Source organism: Zeus faber, assembly GCF_960531495.2.
Source record: "Zeus faber genome assembly, chromosome: 17".
In the NCBI taxonomy this organism is placed as follows: domain Eukaryota; kingdom Metazoa; phylum Chordata; class Actinopteri; order Zeiformes; family Zeidae; genus Zeus; species Zeus faber.
In genome coordinates, this window is record NC_137204.1 from 26032143 (window position 1) to 26054257 (window position 22115).

The 22115-nt window shown below is 44.3% G+C and overlaps 1 protein-coding gene across 2 annotated transcripts; it reads left to right on the forward strand.

The window, feature by feature from the left end:
- Positions 1 to 557: 557 nt before the first annotated feature.
- On the forward strand, positions 558 to 20361 carry bnip3lb (BCL2 interacting protein 3 like b). 2 transcript variants are annotated; one of them, XM_080017934.1, is made up of 6 exons: positions 558 to 816; positions 6371 to 6602; positions 10334 to 10412; positions 13711 to 13814; positions 14701 to 14850; positions 16252 to 20361. In XM_080017934.1, exons 1-6 carry the CDS (start codon positions 771 to 773, stop codon positions 16298 to 16300), a joined length of 660 nt encoding a protein of 219 aa, XP_079874060.1. In that variant the 5' UTR covers positions 558 to 770; the 3' UTR covers positions 16301 to 20361. The 2 variants fall into 2 exon arrangements, with proteins under 2 accessions (XP_079874060.1, XP_079874061.1); XM_080017935.1 differs by lacking the exon at positions 558 to 816 and adding an exon at positions 3950 to 4078.
- The last annotated feature ends 1754 nt before the right edge of the window (positions 20362 to 22115 follow it).

A 22115-nucleotide genomic window follows, 5' to 3' on the forward strand; every position in this document is an offset into this window, starting at 1 on the left:
TTGATAATAAGTTTCACAAAGAAATACACACACCCACATATATACATATATATACAAGTACTATAGTGAGGTTTTTTTTTGTTAATATGTATTTAGTTCTTTATCTTGATGATATACAAAGTTTTAACAATAAAAAAAAGTATATACACATATATATATATGTATATATATATGAAACAAGTACTATAGTGAGGTTTTGTTTAATTTTGATATGTATTTCTTCATTTTGACATTTAAACGTTTCCAAGTAAAAAAATAATAATATATTTTTATATATAAGTTATATAGTGAGTTTATTTTCATTTTGTTGATATGTATTATTAATTTTGATATATATATATATATATATACATATATATATACACACAGTATTTTACAGTATTTGGAGACGGCAACCTCAAAAAATTGCGCGGCATATCTGTCAGCATTACGTGGCCAAAGAAATCCCACAACTCCCACCCCCAAAAAAACCATCCCGCAGCGAGACTCGGTTCCCATCGTTCAAAAGAACCGGATCGTCCGGGAACGAGCCCAACACTCCAGTCGATCCGGCGGCAGCGGCAGCGGCAGCGGCAGCAGCCTCAGCCTCCCACCGCTCCCACTGAGTGCCCGCACCCGCTCCCGGCGCTCCCGCACCGGCGGACCGAAGCAGGACCGGCAGAACTCCCGGAGACCGGACCGCCGCCGCCGCCGCCGCCGCCGCCGCCCCGCAGGCTGAAGGCACGTCCACCGGGGGAGGGAGGAGGAGCGACCGGGGGGAGGGGGCTTCCATGTCTTCCACAGACTCCGACCGCGGGGACGTCGCTGGACTGAACGGTAACGACAAAAAGGGAGGGAAGCGGGCCCGGCTCCCCCGCGGCAGCGCGCTGTGCCGCGGGTGTGGTTGTGTCGTTTCGTCGGTTTTTTATTTACAATTTAATGTTTGGTTTTTTTTGACCCGGTTTCGGTCCAAAAAAAGGGGGGGAAAAAAGAAACAGAAATCCCTGACGGCTGTGGGTGGAGGAGGAGGAGGAGGAGGAGGAGGAGGAGGGGCCGCGACGTGCCGCGCGGTGACTGACGAGCCGGCTCGGCCAGCGGCGTCTGAGAAAGCGGCGCTGGCGGTTCGACGGGCGGGGGGCCGGGGCCAATCGGCGTGCGGCGTGGGTGGCGCGGCGGGAGGGCCTTGCCCCTTGTCAACAAGAGGCCGAGTCGAAAAACCTGGCGAGCAGGAAGGAAAGGAAGCAACGACGAAACGTGTGAATCTGTGGTGAAAACGTGTGCGTGAAAATGTCGAAACGCGCGCAGGCTGGTACGCAGGTGACCACGGCGGCGCTCCGCGTTGTTCGCGCTGGTTGCGCCGCCCTCCTACCGTTGTCAAGCAGAAATGCCACTCCTGCTGCCCCCTGGCAACCCGTGTTGTTATACGTGGACGTTTTTATTTTGTTACACGTTTATTATGATGTGCATCTCTGGGAAATCGAACCTGAACTTGGGGTTCACGGTGTTGTTTATCTGGTGTGAAGTCTGTGTGGAGCCATCCCAACGTTTCTAACCCCGTGAATAACTGTACAGGAGCAGATTCCTTACGACAGCTTTACATTTGGGTTTACAACTTGATTGTGTCGCGTGGAGATAAACTACCTCAGCGTGTGTTTCCAGCCTATTAAAACAACGATACAGAACTGGATCTTTCTACTACGCACGCTAAACATTGCTTGTATTCCTCACTACAGGGAAGGTGAAGTTTGACGGTTGCTATGGACGATGGTCGCCGCGTTTGGAGGACGGCCCAAATACACCGACTATTAAATAACAATACAAAACTAGATTGTTCTACCTCGTCCTCCACAGGCGTTAAGGGACAAGATGCACTGTCTGTGCTCATGCTTCCACACTGAGCCAGGCACGGCTCCGGCAGTGAGGCCTTTCCACATCGCCGGTGGAGGGGCGACGAGGGGGGACGGTGAGTCTTCGCGCTATTTCCGTCCCCGGTGTTAAAGGGACTTTTCGACCTGACAAAACCGGGGGACGTGACGTTGTTTCCACAACGAGCGCGGGGATTTCGTTCCCCTTCTTTAAATTGTTTGTTTGCTTATTTCTTTCTTTCTTTCCCATTGACGTGGAGGTTTTTCCCCGCTCGGCTGGACCCTCTTGCTCCGGCCGTTGTGAAGCCGGCTTCACAGCGATTGCGTCGTGGTGTCCGACGGCCGTCGGGGCGACCGGCGTCGGGAGCCTCGCGTCAGAAAAACATGTCGGGAGGGGAAAATGGCAGCGGTGTCGTGAGCAGTTTGCTGGGCTGGAGTTTAAAACGTCGTTTAAAACGTTTAAAACGTCCTTTATATTGTGTTTGCAAAGCGCGATCAAAAATATTGAAATCCACACAATTGACGTGTGTGTGTGTGTGTGTGTGTGTGTGTGTGTGTGTGTGTGTGTGTGTGTGTGTGTGTGTGTGTGTGTGTGTGTGTGTGTGTGTGTGTGTGTGTGTGTGTGTGTGTGTGACCAGGTTGAAACTTGCATTCCTTGATTTGGCTCTGAATAGAGAACGTTTTGTTTTGCTGGATTGTTTTCCCTTGGGCTGTTCAATACCTAGATGTAACGACGATATTTGATAATGAAGCTGGATGTCGTCTGGGATTTTTCTCATCGTATTATGGCCATATTGTTAAACGTTGTCTTTAGGGCTGTATTACTGTAAAGCAATGCAGATTCCTGAACTGCATAGACTGTTCTCATCAACGCCTCTACCTGCTTGGCCATAATATCCACATTACTAATCATTGTTTATCCGATAGACATGCTCAAAATATCATCAAAGTATCGATATCGAGGTACTTGGTCAAAAATATTGTAATATTGGATTATCATTTTTATCATTTTATTAGTATTTCACTACCATCTACTGCTATCATTGTTGTGCTGGTTCTCACAGTATACTAAGACACTACTACTCCCACTACTACTTCTACTACTACTACTACTACTTTTGATTTGCCTCATCTCTTTATATTATCTGTAAAAAAATGTTTATCAACAGGCCTCAAGCCCTTAGTATAGTGGCCATCTGTAGACAAAGTAGTACCAGAACCAGGATCAGAATTACTTTTGAGACACGTACAGAAATATACGTCTCGTTGCCATCATTCCAAGTGACAGAATTCTGTTTTTGAGCCTCACCAACAGTACCCTAAATATTTAGTCTTTTAGGTTCTAAATATTTAGGACCTCGTGGGTCCGCTGCGTGGCTGCCCCTCGCCCTCGCCTCCGCTCCCCCTGCAGACCAGGCCGAAAGGTCCACAACACCACCCGCCCGGCTCCCTCGGCCTTCGACTCTAAACCCGTCCAACAGCTGATCTCCGCGCCCGCGGCCAGAACGTTCGGACGAGGCGGCGCCATGGCAACGTGGTTTTAGCTCACGGACCCAGAGACAATGGGCTGTCAACAGCGGCTTGGCTCGCGGGCCGCCGCGTAATCCGACTGGATGAGAGTGGTTGCTGAGTCGAGGCTCGAGGGCGGGGATAGTGGACCCTGCGGGGGCTTCACTGGCCTTATGCCAGACGAGCCCACTGAACGGTTGCCGGGCCACGTCACATGACCCGAATATTTTCTTACCGCTATGGGTGTCATATGACTTGCTGAGAGAGCCTTTGTCTTAGCCAGGGTTGAGGGCTCAAGGCTTGTAAAATCAACGCAGACGTTTAGCGCTCGTAATGTCTTCCTGCCCCTTCACCTCCCAAACACGTGCCCTCTCTCCAACTAGAACCCCGCGCCCCCACCCTTCCCCGCCCCATCCACGACATTGGTGACATGGCTCTGATGTGTTGTTGCTCCGTCTTGCCGTTCCGTGCCTGAACTCATGTACAAACACGGTCACGTCTGGCGTCATGTATCACAGCCGAGAGCTACGAGTGGCAGAACGCGCACGCAGGCACACACACACACACACACACACACACACACACACACACACACACACACACACACACACACAGAAGGACATTTTTACAGCGCTGTAACTACACGCCGGCAGTAAAGGCAGACAAGACAAACAGGGTTTATCAGCTCGGGGAAAGCGGTGTAGTCGGTGCTCTTGCACATTAAGGTATTGTGCAAGGCACGTTTTGAGTTTGCGCTTTTATCAAGAACTGGACCCTGCTTGCACTAACCTGTCTTACCGATGATAAGTCTTTTTCCCCCTTTACTTTCTCATTTGCCTTCCTGTTTAAACAAACCTCTGGCTGACTCTTGTGTACGGTGGGGGGTGGGGGTTGACAAAATGTCCTTATCATCAGAGGCTTTTCACAAAAGCATGGCGTCACGTTGCGCTGTTTCCTCTTTTCCTCCGTCCCAATTGAATGGGGCGTCGACCTCTGGACCACAGGGTTCCAACAGTAAGGTATTTTCCCCGCTTGCCTGGTAGACCGAGCGGGTTAGAAACACCTCACCCCCATTAATAACATCAGCTTGTGTCCACTTGATGCCATTCCCTCACAGAGTATAAATATTAATCTTTGTTATCGAGGCTTTTCCAAATTCAAAAGTCGGCATTATTTTTCTGAACCTTACCCGGTGACAGTGCAATTGCATTATCACAGTGTTAAATCCACTGCCGCTATCGATTCCACGCGATGCCAAATGTTACTGAAATAATGTACATTTGCCTGAAAGTTAACTTTTAGCCTTGTCAAGGACTTTAACCAGTGTTTACCATTTGTATAAGTCTGACAGGTAACTAAATGATCAAAGTTGAGTCTTAACACACCTCACAGTATAGAAGACAGCAAGATACAGATATACCAGATGACCAGCGCTATAAATAGATATAGCGCTGGTCAGTTTCATTCTAATGTCTTCGTTAGTATCACAAGTTTACAGATATACCAGATGACCAGCGCTATAAATAGATATAGCGCTGGTCAGTTTCATTCTAATGTCTTCGTTAGTATCACAAGTTTAACTTCTGTTGCCAAAATATCCCAAAGCTCAGGCCGTACGTGTGTGTTAGGTCAGTTCTGCTGCCGATCTGTTGGGTTCAACATTTTTAGAAAGTCAGTAAAACAAACATTTCATGGTTGAATTTCTGTTGTTCGGGCACAACTTTTCTTGAAATGAAGTATTTTGATGTATTACTTATTGTAAGTCGCTTTGGACAAAAGCGTCTGCTAAATGACACGCTGCAACGCAATGTCGTTCATCGGCGTCAGGCCTCGATCGATCCCAAAAAAAACCCACTGGATCGGAATTGGAGGAATACGATGCGGAATCTGCGCTCTGTGTGACAGTTGTGATATCACAAAGACTGGATTCCTCCGCCGCGCTCTATCTGAGAGTTGTGACGTCACAAAGCCTGCATTCCTTTGTCGCACTCCCAAGAAAACCTCTTGGGCAAAATTTGCAATCGCTCAATAACTTAACGACTGTCCGCTGGATTTGTTGAGTTGTAGGTGAGGGGACACAATTGCCAATGTGTTGATGTACAATATGTGTGTGTGCTCTTGCAATGCTGCAGGTGCTGTCGGGAGTGTGTCAAAGTGGCCACATTGTTATTTCCCATAGGAAACCTCTTGGGGCGGGATTTTGGGGAGGAAAAAAGTGGAATACTTTGCAAGCTGTTGGCCAAAACCTTCCGCAAGGTTATAGCACACCCTTTTTGGACCGAGGCGGCCGTTTTGATATATTTCATGTGTATGTGGCTCCAAAATTGTGGGGGGTGTAGCGCAGAGCAATTTGGCTATGATTATAACAACAATAATAATGTGTGCAGCTCTGCCAGCAAACGTATTCAATTTAGAAGTGATATATGCTGACGACACTATATGGATTTTTTTTTTCTTTTGTAATAATAATTGCACATAAAAGTAGAGTATTTAAAACAATGACTTTAGGTACATATCCACTGTTTTTGTTGTTGTTGTTGTTGTTAGCATTTTGACCAATGGTGTGCAGTGGAAAATGTTGATGGCTTCTCAGTCTTGACTTGAAAATGTCAACTCAGCAAGCTTTTTGGACGAAAGCAGGAGATTTGTACCAAAGGCGGTGACGGGTGCACGGTGGGGCGCACAATCTGTCCCTATCTCTCACATTCTGCTGATTTGAGGGGACGACTAACTATCTGACAACTAGAGATTGCAGAGTGCACCACAGGGTGTGTGTATGATGAGATCAGCTGGGTACGAGGGCGTTAATCCGTTCAAGGCTTTGTTTTTATCAGAATTTTGAAATCCGCCGTCGTTCGTGTTGGTAGCCCCTTGTAGGGACGCCAGAACGGATTATATAGACATGGATATAGATTCAGAAAAATGGGTAAATATCTATTTTGAGGGATATCCATCTATTGGGTGATTTATAATATATGAATGCAGCCATGCTGAGTTAGTGTCCATCACGCCCGCAGGGTCCTGGGTGGAGCTGGAAATGAACCGAGGGGCGTCCAACGTGACGCCATCACCTTCTACGGGGGCGCCGGCCCCCGGGCTGCTGCCCCTTCCTCAGGTGGAGGAAGAGGAGGCCATGGTGGGAGGTCTGGAGCACGTGCCCTCCTCATCCTCCATCCACAACGGAGACATGGAGAAGATCCTCCTGGATGCTCAGCACGAGTCGAGCCGCAGCAATTCGTCCTGCGACAGGTGGTGTTTGGAGATCTGATGTGGTCTTTCTGTTGTTGTGCAAATGGCAATTTGCAGTGACAAGAAAATGTGTGAGAAGACGTACTGTACATACATTGTCGGACTAAGTTATCTTTACACTTTGAAAAGATTGAAAGGGCACTTATTTCAAGATGAAAGACCTTTTCATTGTTTATGAGCCTTTGTAAACATTTTTATTTTCATCCTGAACATCAATTCTCACTTTTAAAGAGAGGTGGATGGCTCCAGGTCCAGAAAGTAAAGCTCCCACCATGTTTTTGCTCAAGCCATGCACCGATAAAACTTGTTGACTCAAAGTGGAAATTCGCTTTCTGAACCCAGATTTTGCCCCATACGTGATTTTTAAAGTCACTCAAATCAAGTTAAGTACATTTCTTTATGAAGAATGTAAAAAATCAACACATAAATGTCAAACAAAGTGCTGTACAGTAAATTATAAAATAACATAAATAGACCAAGCACAATGCACGATAAGAGATGGGTGGAACAGTACCCAGAAGTCAAACGAGACGCATGACAAACATTAGGCAACGGCGGGAAAGAGACTGGCCTGAAGACAGGGTTTTAATGGTGTCTGTATCAGGGGAAGACAAAGGGGCAGATTCTTCCACCGCCTCGGGGCAGCGGCAAAGAATGCACAAGCGCCCTTAAACCTTTAACTGAGGCGGTGGGACTGACAGAAGCTTTAGGCCGGAGGATTGAGAGGCCCAGCGGCAGAATGAGGACAGAGGATCCATGTGGCGCTTTAAAAACCCAAAAACTAGCTCCAGCCTACGCCTTTCCATTTACTGCCATGGCTTTAATGGTAGTCAAGCTGTTATATGCTTATGTATATATTTGTTTGTACGTGTATATGTAATAGACAGGTAGGTAAGTAAGTAGATAGATAGATAGATAGATATATAAATGGGTGGGTGGGTAGGTAGGTAGGAGATAGATAGATATATAAATGGGTGGGTGGGTAGGTAGGTAGATATATAAATAGGTAGGTAGGTGGGTGGGTAGGTAGATATATAAATGGGTAGGTAGGTAGGTAGGTAGGTAGGAGATAGATAGATAGATATATAAATGGGTGGGTGGGTAGGTAGGTAGATATATAAATAGGTAGGTAGATAGATAGATATATAAATGGGTGGGTGGGTGGGTAGGTAGGTAGATATATAAATGGATAGGTAGGTAGATAGATAGATATATAAATGGGTGGGTGGGTGGGTAGGTAGGTAGATATATAAATGGATAGGTAGGTAGGCAGGTAGGTAGTTAGGTAGGTAGGTAGATAGATAGATATTTAAATGGGTGGGTGGGTAGGTAGGTAGGTAGGTAGATATATAAATAGGTAGATAGGTAGGTAGATAGATATATAAATAGGTAGATAGGTAGGTAGGTAGGTAGGTAGGTAGATAGATAGATATATAAATGGGTGGGTAGGTAGGTAGATAGATATATAAATGGGTAGGTAGGTAGGTAGGTAGGTAGGTAGGTAGGTAGGTAGGTAGATAGATAGATAGATAGATAGATAGATATATAAATAGGTAGATAGGTAGGTAGATAGATAGATATATAAATAGGTAGATAGGTAGGTAGATAGATAGATATATAAATGGGTGGGTAGGTAGGTAGGTAGGTAGGTAGATATATAAATAGGTAGATAGGTAGGTAGATAGATAGATATATAAATAGGTAGATAGGTAGGTAGGTAGATAGATATATAAATGGGTGGGTAGGTAGGTAGGTAGGTAGATAGATAGATAGATAGATAGATAGATAGATATATAAATAGGTAGATAGGTAGGTAGATAGATAGATAGATAGATAGATAGATATATAAATAGGTAGGTAGATAGATAGATATATAAATGGGTGGGTAGGTAGATAGATATATAAATGGGTAGGTAGGTAGGTAGTTCGGTAGATAGATAGATATATAAATGCGTGGATAGATAGATAGATAGATGGGTAGGTAGATAGATATATAGATGGATGGATGGGTAGGTAGGTAGATGTATAGGAAGGTGGATGGATATATAGATGGAGAGGCAGGCAGGTAGGTAGAAAGATGGGTAGGCAGGTGTGTGTGTGTGGATATAGATGGGTAGGCATATGTGTGTGTGTGTGTGTGTGTGTGTGTGTGTGTGTGTGTGTGTGTGTGTGTGTGTGTGTGTGTGTGTGTGTGTGTGTGTGTGTGTGTGTGTGTGTGTGTGTGTGTGTGTGTGTGTGTGTGTGTGTGTATATATGTGTGTATATATATATATATATATATGTGTGTGTGTGTATATATATGTGTGTATATATATATATATATATATGTGTGTGTATATATATATATATATATATGTGTGTATATATATATATATGTGTGTGTATATATATATATATGTGTGTATATATATATATATATATATGTGTGTGTGTGTGTATATATGGAGATATATAGATGGGTAGGCAGGTAGATATAGATATGTGTGTGTTTGTATATAGATGGGGATATATAGATGGGTAGGTAGAGAACAGACGGGGGGACTCTAGACAGAACTAGACAGAGGGACTCGTCTCAACAAATAAACAACAGAATGTATTTTAGATTCAACCTCCACTTGGACCCTTGGTGACGTCTTGCACAGATGGCTCAGAATCAGATGAGTGGTAAACACCCACGCCGTGGAGTCTTCTGCAATGGTTGCCACAATAAAGCTTATCAGTTCAGGCCGCTCAGCTGTCAAGGACACAAGACACTGCACTGTGTGGACAAACTGCACGGCGGAACTTCCCAGTCGTCACCCATAAATGACAGCATTTTGAAAAGAACAGCAAGTTCCATATCACACCTGACCATGTTCCTGCTGAACATAGCTCGCATTTTTAAGGTCTTTGATATGGTTTCTATTTTCTAGTCTTTTTAATTAAATTCTTTCAGGGCGAGATTCAAACGCTGTATGGTGAGAGACATCTTTTTGTCAGTCACTGAATTTAGCTGTTTCCCAGGTCCTCGAGGTGCTTGAATTTCGTCCTTGGAAATTCCATTGATCATTGAAAACCTGTGATATTCTCTGAATCCCAGTGTTGCTATAACAACAGATTATTCCAGGGAAATGTAAATATAATCCAGCGTCGTGGGCAGTAGACGCTTGGTAATAGTAGATGACAATGAGGTTAATAATAGATACATAGATTATACACATAATATACTGTATATGCTTATATAAATAATAGACAATGAAACTACGATTACATTTTATTTTAAAGATTACACTGAAAATGTATTACATTTGTTTTGCGTGAAGTCCTTGAAAATGAAAAGAAGTGCTTCAAAAAACGATTGAATTTGAATTTAATTATGCAATTCCCAAATGAACCCTGTGTTTCTTTTTGGGTTTTTTTTTTCCCAGGTGAAAAGGCAGAAACACCATATTTAATTTTAAATATCTAAAATGATTATTAAAATGATATAGTTAAAGTGTGTGTAGTTGTGAGCAGATAATTTGAAGGTAGCTTTCACAGCATATCGTTCAAAATGTCCAAAACCTGACTAGAGACAGGTGATTTTCAGAGACATCAGGAAAATGGTGAGTCGTGTAAAATGCACTGGTGTCGAAACTCATCTTGACCCCGCCCCATGACCCTTGACCTGTTTGCAAGGTGTTCGCGGGCTGATGGGTTTGGGCATATCTTGTTGACTTGTAACAGTTTTTGTTTTTGTCCCCCGCCCGCAGTCCTCCGCGGCCTCACAGTCCTCAGGATGACGGACAGATCGTCTTCGACGTGGACGTGAGCAGCCGGCGAGACAGCCAGGTAGGGAGCTCTCGTTGCCGCGGCGACGTCGAAACACCGCCCCTGTGGTTGTGTGGGCAGGCGGAGGGCGGGCGCGTCTCATTTGCATTCGTGCAGCAGTTTTTATTTCCCTTTTAAACGTGATTGAAGTTGGCGTAGCAGGTGGTTTTTCTCTACTTGACTGTTGTTTTGCTGCTGTAACAACCAGCATTTCACTCCAGGGGGTTTAACGGGGTCTCATCTGGTGGATGACCTTCTGGAGGTTTTTTTACTCGTAATCCGAAGTCTCCTCCTGCCCTTGAAACGCCGAGTGGTTTCGATGTCTCCTTCAGTCCGAGAAACCACCTGTCGCCACATAACCCGATCAAGCAGCCCAACGAGTGTGCAAAGATTTCCCTCCCGGGATTCATATAAAGTGTTACTGTTCTGTTGAGACACAAGATTCCGCGCCTTACAAATAAGGGGTCGGTGCTGCCTACCGGCTGTTAAGGCGTCGTCCGGACTTAAGTTCCGTCCCTCCCAATTGGCCGTGACACATCCGCGGATCAACGCTGCGTTTGGGGAAGGCAGCGTTGTGGCGTCACCTGCCGTCCGCGTCGTTGTTGCAGAATCTGAAGTTTATTTGCTTAAAAACACACATTGTAAGGGCTACGACAACTTATCAACAACTTATTTGCATAGCTACCCACCCATAGGCGCAGTGAGGGCAGAAGAGTTCTCTAATCTTATCTTTATACATATTCTGCCTCCTTGTGTATTCGGACAATTCTGCGTGGTCATGTTTCACAAAATTGCTTTTTTTTTTCTGTTCTTGCACATGAGACAGACCCGACAACTACAGTCTAGGCTTTCTTCCTATCTGTCCGTCATCTCGTTTCAATGTCAGTCAAGGGGTGGGATATATAAGGCAGCAAGTGAACAGTCAGTTCTTGAAGTTGATGTGTTGGAAGCAGCAAAAATGGGCAAGCGTAAGGATCTGAGCCACTTTGACAAGGACCAAATTGTGATGGCTAGACAACTGGGTCAGAGCATCTCCAGAACGACAGGTCTTGTAGGGTGTTCCCGGTATGCAGTGGTTAGTACCTACCAAAAGTGGTCCAAAGAAGGACAACCGGTGAACCGGCGACAGGGTCAATGGGCGCCTATGGGCTCATTGATGCCCGTGGGGAGTGAAATCCAACCCGTCTGGTCTGATCCCACGGAAGAGCTACTGCAGCACAAATTGCTGAAAAAGTGAAAGCTGCCGTGATAGAAAGGTTTAAGAACAGACAGTGCATCACAGCTTGCTGCATATGGGACCTGTCAGAGTGTCCATGCTGACCCCTGTCCACCCCTGAAAGCACCTACCATGGGCACGTGAGCGTCAGACCTGGACCATATAGCAATGGAAGAAGGTGGCCTGGTCTGATGAATCACGTTTTCTTCTACATCATGTGGATGGGTGGGGTTAGGGTCCGATCCGATGGAGCATCTTTGGGATGTGCCTCGAACAACAAACCCAATCCATGGGAGCCCCAGCTCGCACCACTTTTTCACACCAAAATTAGCACGTTTACCCATTTTTTTCTGGGTTCTCTGCTGTGCTCCCTATGGTGTGATCCCCACACTCTAAACATTTCATTGTCCCCCATGTGGGGCAAAAAAGTCAATAACTTTTGATTTTGATTTAGGATCATAAATGGGATATAAAATAAATTAAAAAATCCCATCTTTATGCGCAAACGTATGGAACTTCAAAGCGCGTCGTGGTGCGCCAGTAAAGGGACCAAAATTGGACTGAAACAGGGTTTTTCCCCTTTCCCACTGATGACAAATGCCGGATGTTAGCGGGTTTTTGGTGCAGTGGGAAAGGGGTGTTACAGGACTTAAAGGATCTGCTGCTAACGTCATGGTTCCAGGGGGACCTACACTGTGTCTGTCTGTCTGTTTGTCTGTTTGTCTGTCTGTCTGTCTGTCCATTCGCAGAGTTAGGTGTTTTCTTTCAGTTTGTTTGTTTTTTGTTTTTTTTAGTTGGCAGACTTGGGCTCAGATGAAACAAAGTCAGAGTGTGTGAGAGTAGCAGAGAGCGAAGATCCTAGTGAGGTGGAGGTCAGTGGAGCAGCAGGGCTAGTGAGTCGGCCACTTCAGAGCTGCTCAAAACGCTCCATCCAGCCCTGCAGCACGACAGAGGAGGTTTGTGTAGACCAGTGGGGCCTCACATTGAGGATTGAGGGCACATTATGTGGGGTGGAGCTAAGATGGATGACTGAATATGTAGGACTCAAGTCCTATATTATACATTCAGAATTAAAATTAATTAAATCATATAATTGTTTTACATAGATGTGTGCCTTTTCCAAAGTCTACAGGGACCAAATGCGCAAATATAATGGCAAAACAGAAACAAAATATGAATTTTACCATGTTGATTAAAAAGTTTGACATATTTGTTTTATTGCTGAACAATGTATGACAAAGTTGAATGAAAATACGGCAAGGACAAAAAAATAGCCTAACAAAAGACAAGCAAAAAAAAAAAAATTGGGAACATTGCGGCAGGTTTCCTAGGCAACCTGGAAAGGTGGAGCAATAGAGCGATCAAGCTGCGATAAGACTTTATTGCTTTTTGTCCAAATTGCAAAGATTCAGACGAGGTCAGTGCCAGTGTCATGCAGTACAGCGATAGTGACGACTCTGTTAGCTCAATGCATGGCTGCGGGCGGAGGCAGCGGCCCAAGCTCCTGTGAAATTAGGGAAATGGAGTTCGAGACCCCGTTCCGTTCCTGGGCGGCGGCGGCGCTACGCGTGGCGGTTACGACACCCGACCAAGTTGAAATGATTAGGACTTTGACCCAGTTAAAGCCGAGCTCTCAAATCAAAATGCTCCACAGCCCAAAACAAGATAGCATATAATACTGCAAATTGTTATGAAAATGGATTGATTTGTTATTGTTGAATATTTTCAGTTGCTATTATTAGTATTAGTATTATTAGGAAACATGTTATGTGAATGTACTGTGCATTTCTTTCTTAATATTTATCTTTTTTGTCTTTTATATGCTATCTGTCATCTCTTTCTCTATCGTCTATCTCTTTATTTCTCGTTGTCTGTCTCTCTGTGAAGGAAATATGTTTGAGTTTGATGTATCCCTGACAATAAGGACACTCCTATCGTATCCTGAACTCTTATATTTGGGTCCCACTTTTCTGATGATTTCTGCGTTTTTTGTCACGTGTAGGCTTCAAAAAAACAAAAGTCTACGTCTACGTCTACAATCTCTAAGTCTATGTTTGCGGGGTCCTCACACCCTGCGTGCGTTTCTGTGTGTTTCCCTCCCAGTCAGAAGAGGACGTTCGCGATAAGGAGCGGGACATGGACATCCTGATGAAAGACGCAGACTGGGTCGCCGACTGGTCCAGTCGACCGGAAAACATTCCCCCAAAGTGAGCCGCTGCTTCGCCGTCCTACGAGGGGATGTGTTAGGACAGGACTCCATTTAAAGGCATACTTTGGAGGGGGGGGGGGTTCGCTTTTTGTCGCCCAGCCCGGCCTTCCAGCATCGGAAAAGAAGAGTTACCGAAGCGGTACTTCTAACATCTGTATGAGGAGGGAAAATAAAATCATGAAAATAAGATCTACGTTGGTTTAAAGGCAGCAATATTTTTTTGGGTGACCAAGTAAACAGGTGCATTAAAAAAAAAAAAAGTAGTATGTAAAAGTATGATCGCCAGTAGTAGCACACATAACGTAGGTACTAGGTCCAGTGATGCCACATACACACTTGTTTGTTTACCCAGTGTCAGTGCCGTGGGCCGGTGTCATGGCCAATGTGCAAAGGTCTCGACGAACTCAGAGCTGTGGAAATCACCTTTGACAATAAAAATACAAAAACATACTTTGTCACTGGCCGTCATTTTAGATGACGCCCAACATCAGCATTCACAAGCTCTGACCAAGCCTTTGCGTTAAAGTGGGGTGTAGTGAAATGTGCTGTGGCCGTAACGGAACAAACAAAAAGAAAAGGAGGTTATACGGAGATTAGTTAGGGGTGTAGGTTTTTTTTTTGTTTTGTTTTTTTTGGGAGCACCACCTCCCCCGCGCTTTTGGAGCTGTTTTTAAGTGGAGCATTAGGCTACAGAACATCTTGAGGAGCGCACTCGCCCCTTCCCCTCGAGAGATAGAGGGGGGGGGGGAGAAGTAAAACTTTAACAGCGTCTTTCGGGGGAGTAGGACTTTAATTTGTTTATTCAAGTAGGACTCAGAATAACCCCCCCCCCCCCCGCAAAATTAAAAAGCCCAAATTCCAAAAACGCGTTTCTGCCCCTGCAGGGAGTTCCACTTCCGTCACCCCCGGCGCTCGGTAACGCTCAGCATGAGGAAAACCGGGGCCATGAAGAAGGGAGGCCTTTTCTCCGCCGAGTTCCTTAAAGTCTTCATCCCGTCGCTGATGCTGTCGCACGTCCTCGCCCTGGGACTGGGGTAAGACAACAACGGCACCTCACCGCTCCCGGGACCCCGGCGTCCCGTCGCCCATTTCCGCTCGCGGCCTTGACCTTGGCCAATTGCATCGAGTCCTATCTCACCGCGCTGCGGCGGTGGCGTAAAACGAACGAGGAAGATAGGTTTAAAGTTTTTATTTCATGACACCGTGGCGATTAGTCGTCAACCTCTGTCTCATGATTTGTGAACGCCGTCCCCCGCGCGTCGACGACGGTTTAAATGCCGCGCGGCTGTCGTCCTGCATTCAGGAAACGCCGTGTGTGGCCCCGCTCGGGCCGGCGCTCGCCTGGAAATGCGACACCGATCCCCGTGAACACAGCGCCACACGAGCTGCCCTGTGCTGTTGGCACTTTGACCACCCAGACGCACGCCGGCGGACTCCCCACCCGGTGAAGGGCTTAGTGCCGTTTCGGCCGCACCCGCGTCTTAACGGCTGCGTGCCCTCGGACGTCTGCGGTAGAGCGGGGTCGCGCTAAAGGGCTCGGGTGGCTTTCGACGCGTTTGTCGAGTTTCCACCCCGCTCCACCCGAGGTTCTGTTATCCCGAAGGGGGAAGCGTCCCAGAACGGCCGTCCTCACTCAGCGGCAGATTTCCCAACGGGCTCCGAAGGCAGCGTCGGCACGGGGGCCGCTCGTCGCGGGCTCTGCGACGCCTGAGAACGCCGTGCGCGAGATGCCAAGCGTCGGCTGGAGTGGTGTAAAGCGTCGGCTGGAGTGGTGTAAAGCGTGGCGTCTTTAGGCTCTGGAGCGATAGAAAGGTGTTCTCCGTCTTCGCCATCTGCCGTCTGATGGAGCGGTTTGGGCGATGCCACGACAACGCTGCCTGCCTGCGCGCAGAGTGCCAACTGTAAAGGTGGGTGGTGGAGGTATAATGGTCCTGGGCTGTTTCTCATGGTTTGGGCTCCGCCCTTTAACTCCAGTGAAGGGGAATCTTAACACTGCAGTACACGACGACATCATAGAGAACTGTGCGCTGCCAACTTTGTTGCAACAGTTTGGGGAGGGTCCTTTCCTGTCTCAGCAGGACACAAAGCCAGGTCCATAAAGAAATGCTTTACTGACTCTGGAAGAACTGGACTGGCCTGCACGGAGACCACACCCCAACCCCACCCCACCCCGCGGGGGTGAGTTGGAGCGCAGGCGGCAAGCCGCGCCCCCATCGCCCGACAACGGCGACGCTCTCGCGTCTGAATGGGAGCAGATCCCCGCGGCCACCTTCCAAAATGTGGTGGAGCGGTGGTGGCTGTTCTACCGAACCGGCAAAGGGTGGAGCAGCTCCGCCTTGAAACGGAACGTTCACACAACAAGCACATGTGGGCGCGGTGCTCGGGCGTCCGCCTCATCTCACTAACCCAAGTGTGTTCTCCCTCCTCTTCCTCAGTGTCTACATCGGGAAGAAGTTGACCACGCCCCCCGCCAGCTATTTCTAGAACCCCCCCCCAAGCCACAGGAAGTGCCTACGAAAAGCGGCCGTGACGTCAGGTGGAGAGGTTTTTGTTGTGAAAGAAGAATGGCCATCTCCACCCAACGTGCCCTCCCTCTCTCCCCTTCTCTATCTCTTCTTCACCCTTTTCTTTTCTTAACCAGTCTTTCTCCGACTCTGTAGATATCCCCTCTCTCTCTCTCTCTCTCTCTCCCTCTCTCTCTCATTTTATAATTCGCTTTTTAAGGAATGAAGTTGGGTCGTATTTTCCCTTTCCCTCCACCAGTGATTTGGTTTATTTTATTTTTAGCAATCGATCGATGGATTTATTTTATTTTATTTTATTTTTTTTGAGGACAGGGACGAAGTATTAGACCAAACCAAATTCTAATACTACTACTACTACCACCACTAGTACTACTACTACTCACTTTGGCTTCTAACAAGGGAGAGGAGCCATTCTAGAAAGGAGGGTTCCAGTCGTTGGTTATATGAGCAAACTACATATGGAAGTAGCATTTTTTGTTTATTTTGTTTATTATTAATAATATGATTATTATTAAAAAAAATCACTGGAGGTTATCTTAAAATCTTCTCTTATTTATTTTGCAACATTAGCTGGTTTACAGAGTGGTTATACCCGTGCTCTGCACGGGAAGCATTTTGGGGTTTTTTTTTATTTAAAAAAGAATTGCCAAAAAGAGACAAATTTGTGAGACGGACGTCGATTTCACTTTTAAACATTTTACGGCTCCATCATCACAAAATGTTTTTTCTGCCAAAAGTAAGCTGAGTTGGAGACGTTACTTTATTATGTCCTTATGAAAGAGTATTAACCCTACGTTTTCAAAAACACAAAACGTCCCCAAAAGTGACTTAAACTGGACTCGTGTAGATCTAGTAATTTTCAAACCCTTTTAGTATAAATCTAAACAGTATTTGGGTTTTTTTTTCTGCCAAAAGTGATAAATTTGTGAGCTGTTGCTTTATTATGTTCTTATAAAGAGTATTCATTTTTAATATAGGTTTTCAACACAAGGTCCCCAAAAGTGACTTAAACTGGACAACCCAAGTCTTTTTTTTTTTTTTTTTTTTCCCTCAGTGTAGTATTCGTTCGTGTTATTGTATCTTAACAGTATTTATTTAATTTTTTTGGTTTCGTGGCAAAGTCCAGGTTTGAGTTTGTGTTTTCTGTTTGTGTCGATGTCGACATTTCTCGGTTTGTCTGCAACATATCACAGAGCGGCTGCTGCTGCTGCTGCTGCTGCTGCTGCTGCTGCTGCTGCTGCTGCTGCTGCTGCTGCTGCTGCTGCTGCTGCTGCTGCTGCTGCTTCTCGCTCCCTTTTCAACCAAAAAAAGGACCCAGGTCTCTAAAAAACAACAACAAAAAAAAACAAAACCCAAATATTTAGTTTTTCCTCCATTAATTACTAGAAATATATAATTTTTTTTTCTCTCCCAACTGTAGATGTTGAACACGACATCTACAGTATCAACAGTGGACTCATGTTTCCCAGTGTTGTTTCTGGTTCTAAGACATCAAAATAGTTTTTTGGGGGTTTTTTTTTGCTTTAAATGTTTGAAAACCTCTTAAATGGTGAATTTTACCAGCAGCAAAATTGCAATTATCCACTTAAAAGGCAAAAATGTATGAAAGCAAAAATTTAAACAATTTCCCGAACTGTGTTTAAACCCCCTGAAGGCATGTCGCGTCAAAAGATGACCCGGCTGCTTCTATTTAGTTTTCTTTTTTCGCTTTCATTGTTTTTTTTTCTGTGTTTGTTCGTATTGTTCGATGAATTGATATTTAATTCAACTAACTGAGATGGGGTGAGTTCACCTCATCAAAAACACCTTGAAAAATGATTGATTCAGCCGTCTCTGAAGGAAATTGAGGAATCCTTTATAAATATAAGCAGAAAACGTCATTTTTGAGCCATCGTTCTTCATTCTAGGGTTCCCAAAATCGTGAAGTTGCAATAAATATATACGGTATATTTGGTTGATTTATAGATCAATTTGGCTTTTTACGGGAGAAGGAAAGGGAGCGGTAACGATAGAACCACTGTCATCAGCCTCCGAAACGTAAAAACATACTTTTTCAAAAAAAAAAAAAAAAAAAAAATTTTTTTTGGAGGAAAACGAGCAGACGAGAGGAACCAAATTGGGGCACGAGTCTCGTGTTCGGACAAACGGGAAGTCTCCTTAACGGTCCTCCATCAACTCCTCAGCGTAGCATATTTTTATTTTATTTCAATTGTATCCCCCCCCCCAATATCAGCTGTTCGGGCATGAAGTTTGATATTCTGGAACGCGGGTGGAGCAGCATGTGGAGTCAAGGTGACGTAGCTCCAGCATGACTTGGCGTGGCCTCTGTGTTGACGTCCCTGTTTACCCCCGGAATGATTAAATATGTGTTTTGCTGCGTTTTGTCTGGGCGGTGATCGTGCCGACGCTGATGCTTTGCTGTGGTTTCCGGTTTTTAGAGTAGTGCTGTGTAAGGTTCTCCGGTGTTGAGTAAACAAAGCTCAAATCTCTCCCATCTTCCTTTTTGAGCCGGTGTTCTATGTGCAGAGATGGAAGGATGAACTGAGAAAATACAAATGGTAATTATGAATCCAAAAATGGTGTCATGGGTAAAAAACGGTGAATTTATTGCGATACCTTATCCCTAAATGTATTGCAATTTAACTTCAAGGTGTCACAATTTAAGGGTATTCACCTTCACCTACCTATCACCATGTAAACAGCTAGAGGGGTTAAAATTAAAGGAATCCATTTAGTTTGCAATATTTTATTTCAAGTTAATGTATTACAATTTGAGGTTATTCCCTTTAAAAAAAAATAATAATAAAAAGGGGTTAACGTGGCAAATTAATCTGAATTTGGGTTGGAGCTATTGAAATACCAGGGAATGAAACGATTGGAATTGAAGGTTACTTAGAGTTTAAACAGCCAGAGGGCGCTAGAGCGCAGGGAGGCTCCATTTTGAGGGGAAATTGGCAAATTCCTTCAGTTGAGGGATAATTAATGCTGTAATCTTAAATGCATTGCAATGTAACGTTGAGTCGTTGCAATACCTTCAACTAAATTTATTTCATTCAATTTCAACGAAGCTGTGCTTTTAATTTTCCCTCCAACCCCTTTAGCTGTTTGCGCAGTGAGGTTGGAAATACGTTGCAGGTTATTTACTCAGCGTGTGGAGGGTAAATCGCAATTTAAGTTTGACTTATTGGAAAACCTTAACCTTCATTTCTTTGCAATTTAAGCTATTCGGCGTTTTGAGGTTGTTTACTCGTGGCGTAAAAAATGAAAGGGTTTATCCGCAAATTTGTTGGAATTTGGGGTGGCGTTAGTGTATTAGCACAACATGTACTTATTTAAATGTGAGGTTATTTACAGTGTGAACAGCTAGAGCAGGGGGGATTTAAAGGATAACAGAACGTTCAGTGCAATCTAAGGTTGGGGTTGCAGTATCTTTATTCAAATACTTTTCAATTTAACGTTGATATATTGCAATAGAAGGTTATTTAAACACTAGAGGATAATTCAGCAGGCGGGAGGAGAGGAATGAGAGACATTAAGGCATTAGCTCATTTGGCAAGTATTTCCTGGTTCATTTTCCAAAACCTTCCAGGTATTGACACTGACTGAATCATCACTGATCAGAACGGACAAATTGATCTCCACCCGCATATTTTAATTCTAATCCATCACTGTATTAACTCACTAATAATAGTAATAATAATAAAATAATAATAATATCCAGCCACACCCAGACGACTTTGAGAAGTGTTTTCGGTCGAGAACTCTGAGACGGATTGTGAGTGATGGAGGTCGCAGGAGTCATAGAGTGGAGTTTGGATCCATGATGATGAGTTTCTCTCAAAAACACCCCAAACGGGGGACGCTGTGTTGAGAGCGGGTCCTAATGTGAAAAGAGAGCGTGGAGGAGAAGGGATTTGGAACAGGACTTATTGTCATGATACGTTTGCTTTTAATAGTTTTTTCCCCCGTTGATTGGAATTGATATACAATTTTGTCATTAAAGACCTAAATCAAGAAAAACGGCCCCGGGATTTTGTTTTTGTGTCCAAGTGGTCTGTTCTCTTTAATCCAACCCACTTTACCTTTGTAAACCTCCATGTCGAAGTAATATTATACACAAAGCTGCCGCTTTTCAGTGTCTCGACGCAGCCCAATTTAAATCGGCTTTTTGCAGTTGCGGTGCGTTCAGAGCGTCACGTCGGCTGCAGATGTTTGCCAGTAGGAAGCGACACAACGTCTTGTTTCTAGTCTCTTCCCTTGAATAAAACCATCTAAAACTGATAGAAGGGAGGGCTTGTAACCATTAAATTCCCGCTATAACAAATTAAGACTCTTTATTGTCGGCTTCCGCATTTTCAGAAGAGAGGGTTAGTTTTTTTAAGGCAGAAGCGTTTGCCCGATTGCACTGCATTTTAAAACCCGGGTTGAGGAACGCCGAACAAATCCTTCAATGACATCCAAACTCACTCCAAAATCACCGATATTTTCTCATCTTGTTATAAATACAAAGGGGGTTTCTTGATCCATGTCCAAACCTCTTAAAAAAAAAAAAAGAACTGCATAAGAACAGCTCCCTCTATTGGTATTTTTTTGCTGTGGCAAAAAACAAAAAAGGGCCACGTTAGTCATTTAACAGATGGATGTTCAGGCTTCCCTCCCCAGATGGAAGGAAGGAAGCCAAGCAAAGTGAATGACCTCACGTAGAAAGAACTGCAGGAAGCTGGGACGTGCACAGCCAGTGTTGCCCTTGGTGCTATTTGTATTTACCCCAAAATCACATTTGAATGGAAAAGAAACATCAGTTTATATCATATTTCATGTGTTAAGTCCTTTCACAGATTATTCAAAACAAACGACATCTCGGTGTCCTTGAGCTCAATGAAGCTATTTTATTTTTAGTGTTTTTTACCTTCACGCTCCTGTAATTGTACATCTCTGTAGATTTTACTGATTTAACTTAACATTTAGTGACTCAGTAAGGAACTGGTTGAGAGTTTTAATCTGTAGGTACCCAGGACACAGGGAGTTCAATAATGTATAATAATAATAAATAATTTATTAATGTCAGTTCACATGGAGATTTTTGATTATTTTAAATCATTAAAATAAGTACAGTTTGTTGGGAGAACCCTGTAAATTACCTCATGTCAATTATTTAGTTTACCACTGTTGAAAACTCAAGTGCTATTAGTCTTTAGATCGATGGTATTTGCTTATATGCAGAGCTGGAGAGGGGTAAAAAAAAAAAAAAACACCCGTGTCAAAGAAATCTTTAAATATGTTCATAATGCGTAGCAAACTCAATCTAAATTTCTGCTTTAAGTTGTAATAAAATATCAACAAAGGAGGTAAATGCCCCAGTGCAATCCATCCATGTAACCTTCCATCTGCAAATCACCACGCCCCCGGTTCTAACCGATTCCTCGGTGAATATTTGGGTCTCCTCCACATCCACAGCAGCAGATTCATTTTGCAGACGCCATGAGAGAAGGCTCCCATGGCATTGTCTTATTTATTTTACTTTATGTTTGCACAATAAATTCAGTTTTTATGACTATTATTATTATTAGTAGTATTATTATCATTATCATTATTATTATATGATAATAATATTACTATTCTATTTCATAATAACAATAAAAAAGAAGGAACCAAGGAAAATAGGAATATAAAATAAAAAATATTAAAGTCAATGTAAATAAGTCAGTATTATGATACTAAATATTGTACTATTGAGTTTTGGGTAAATCACTGAGACCGAGAACTTGGTCCTT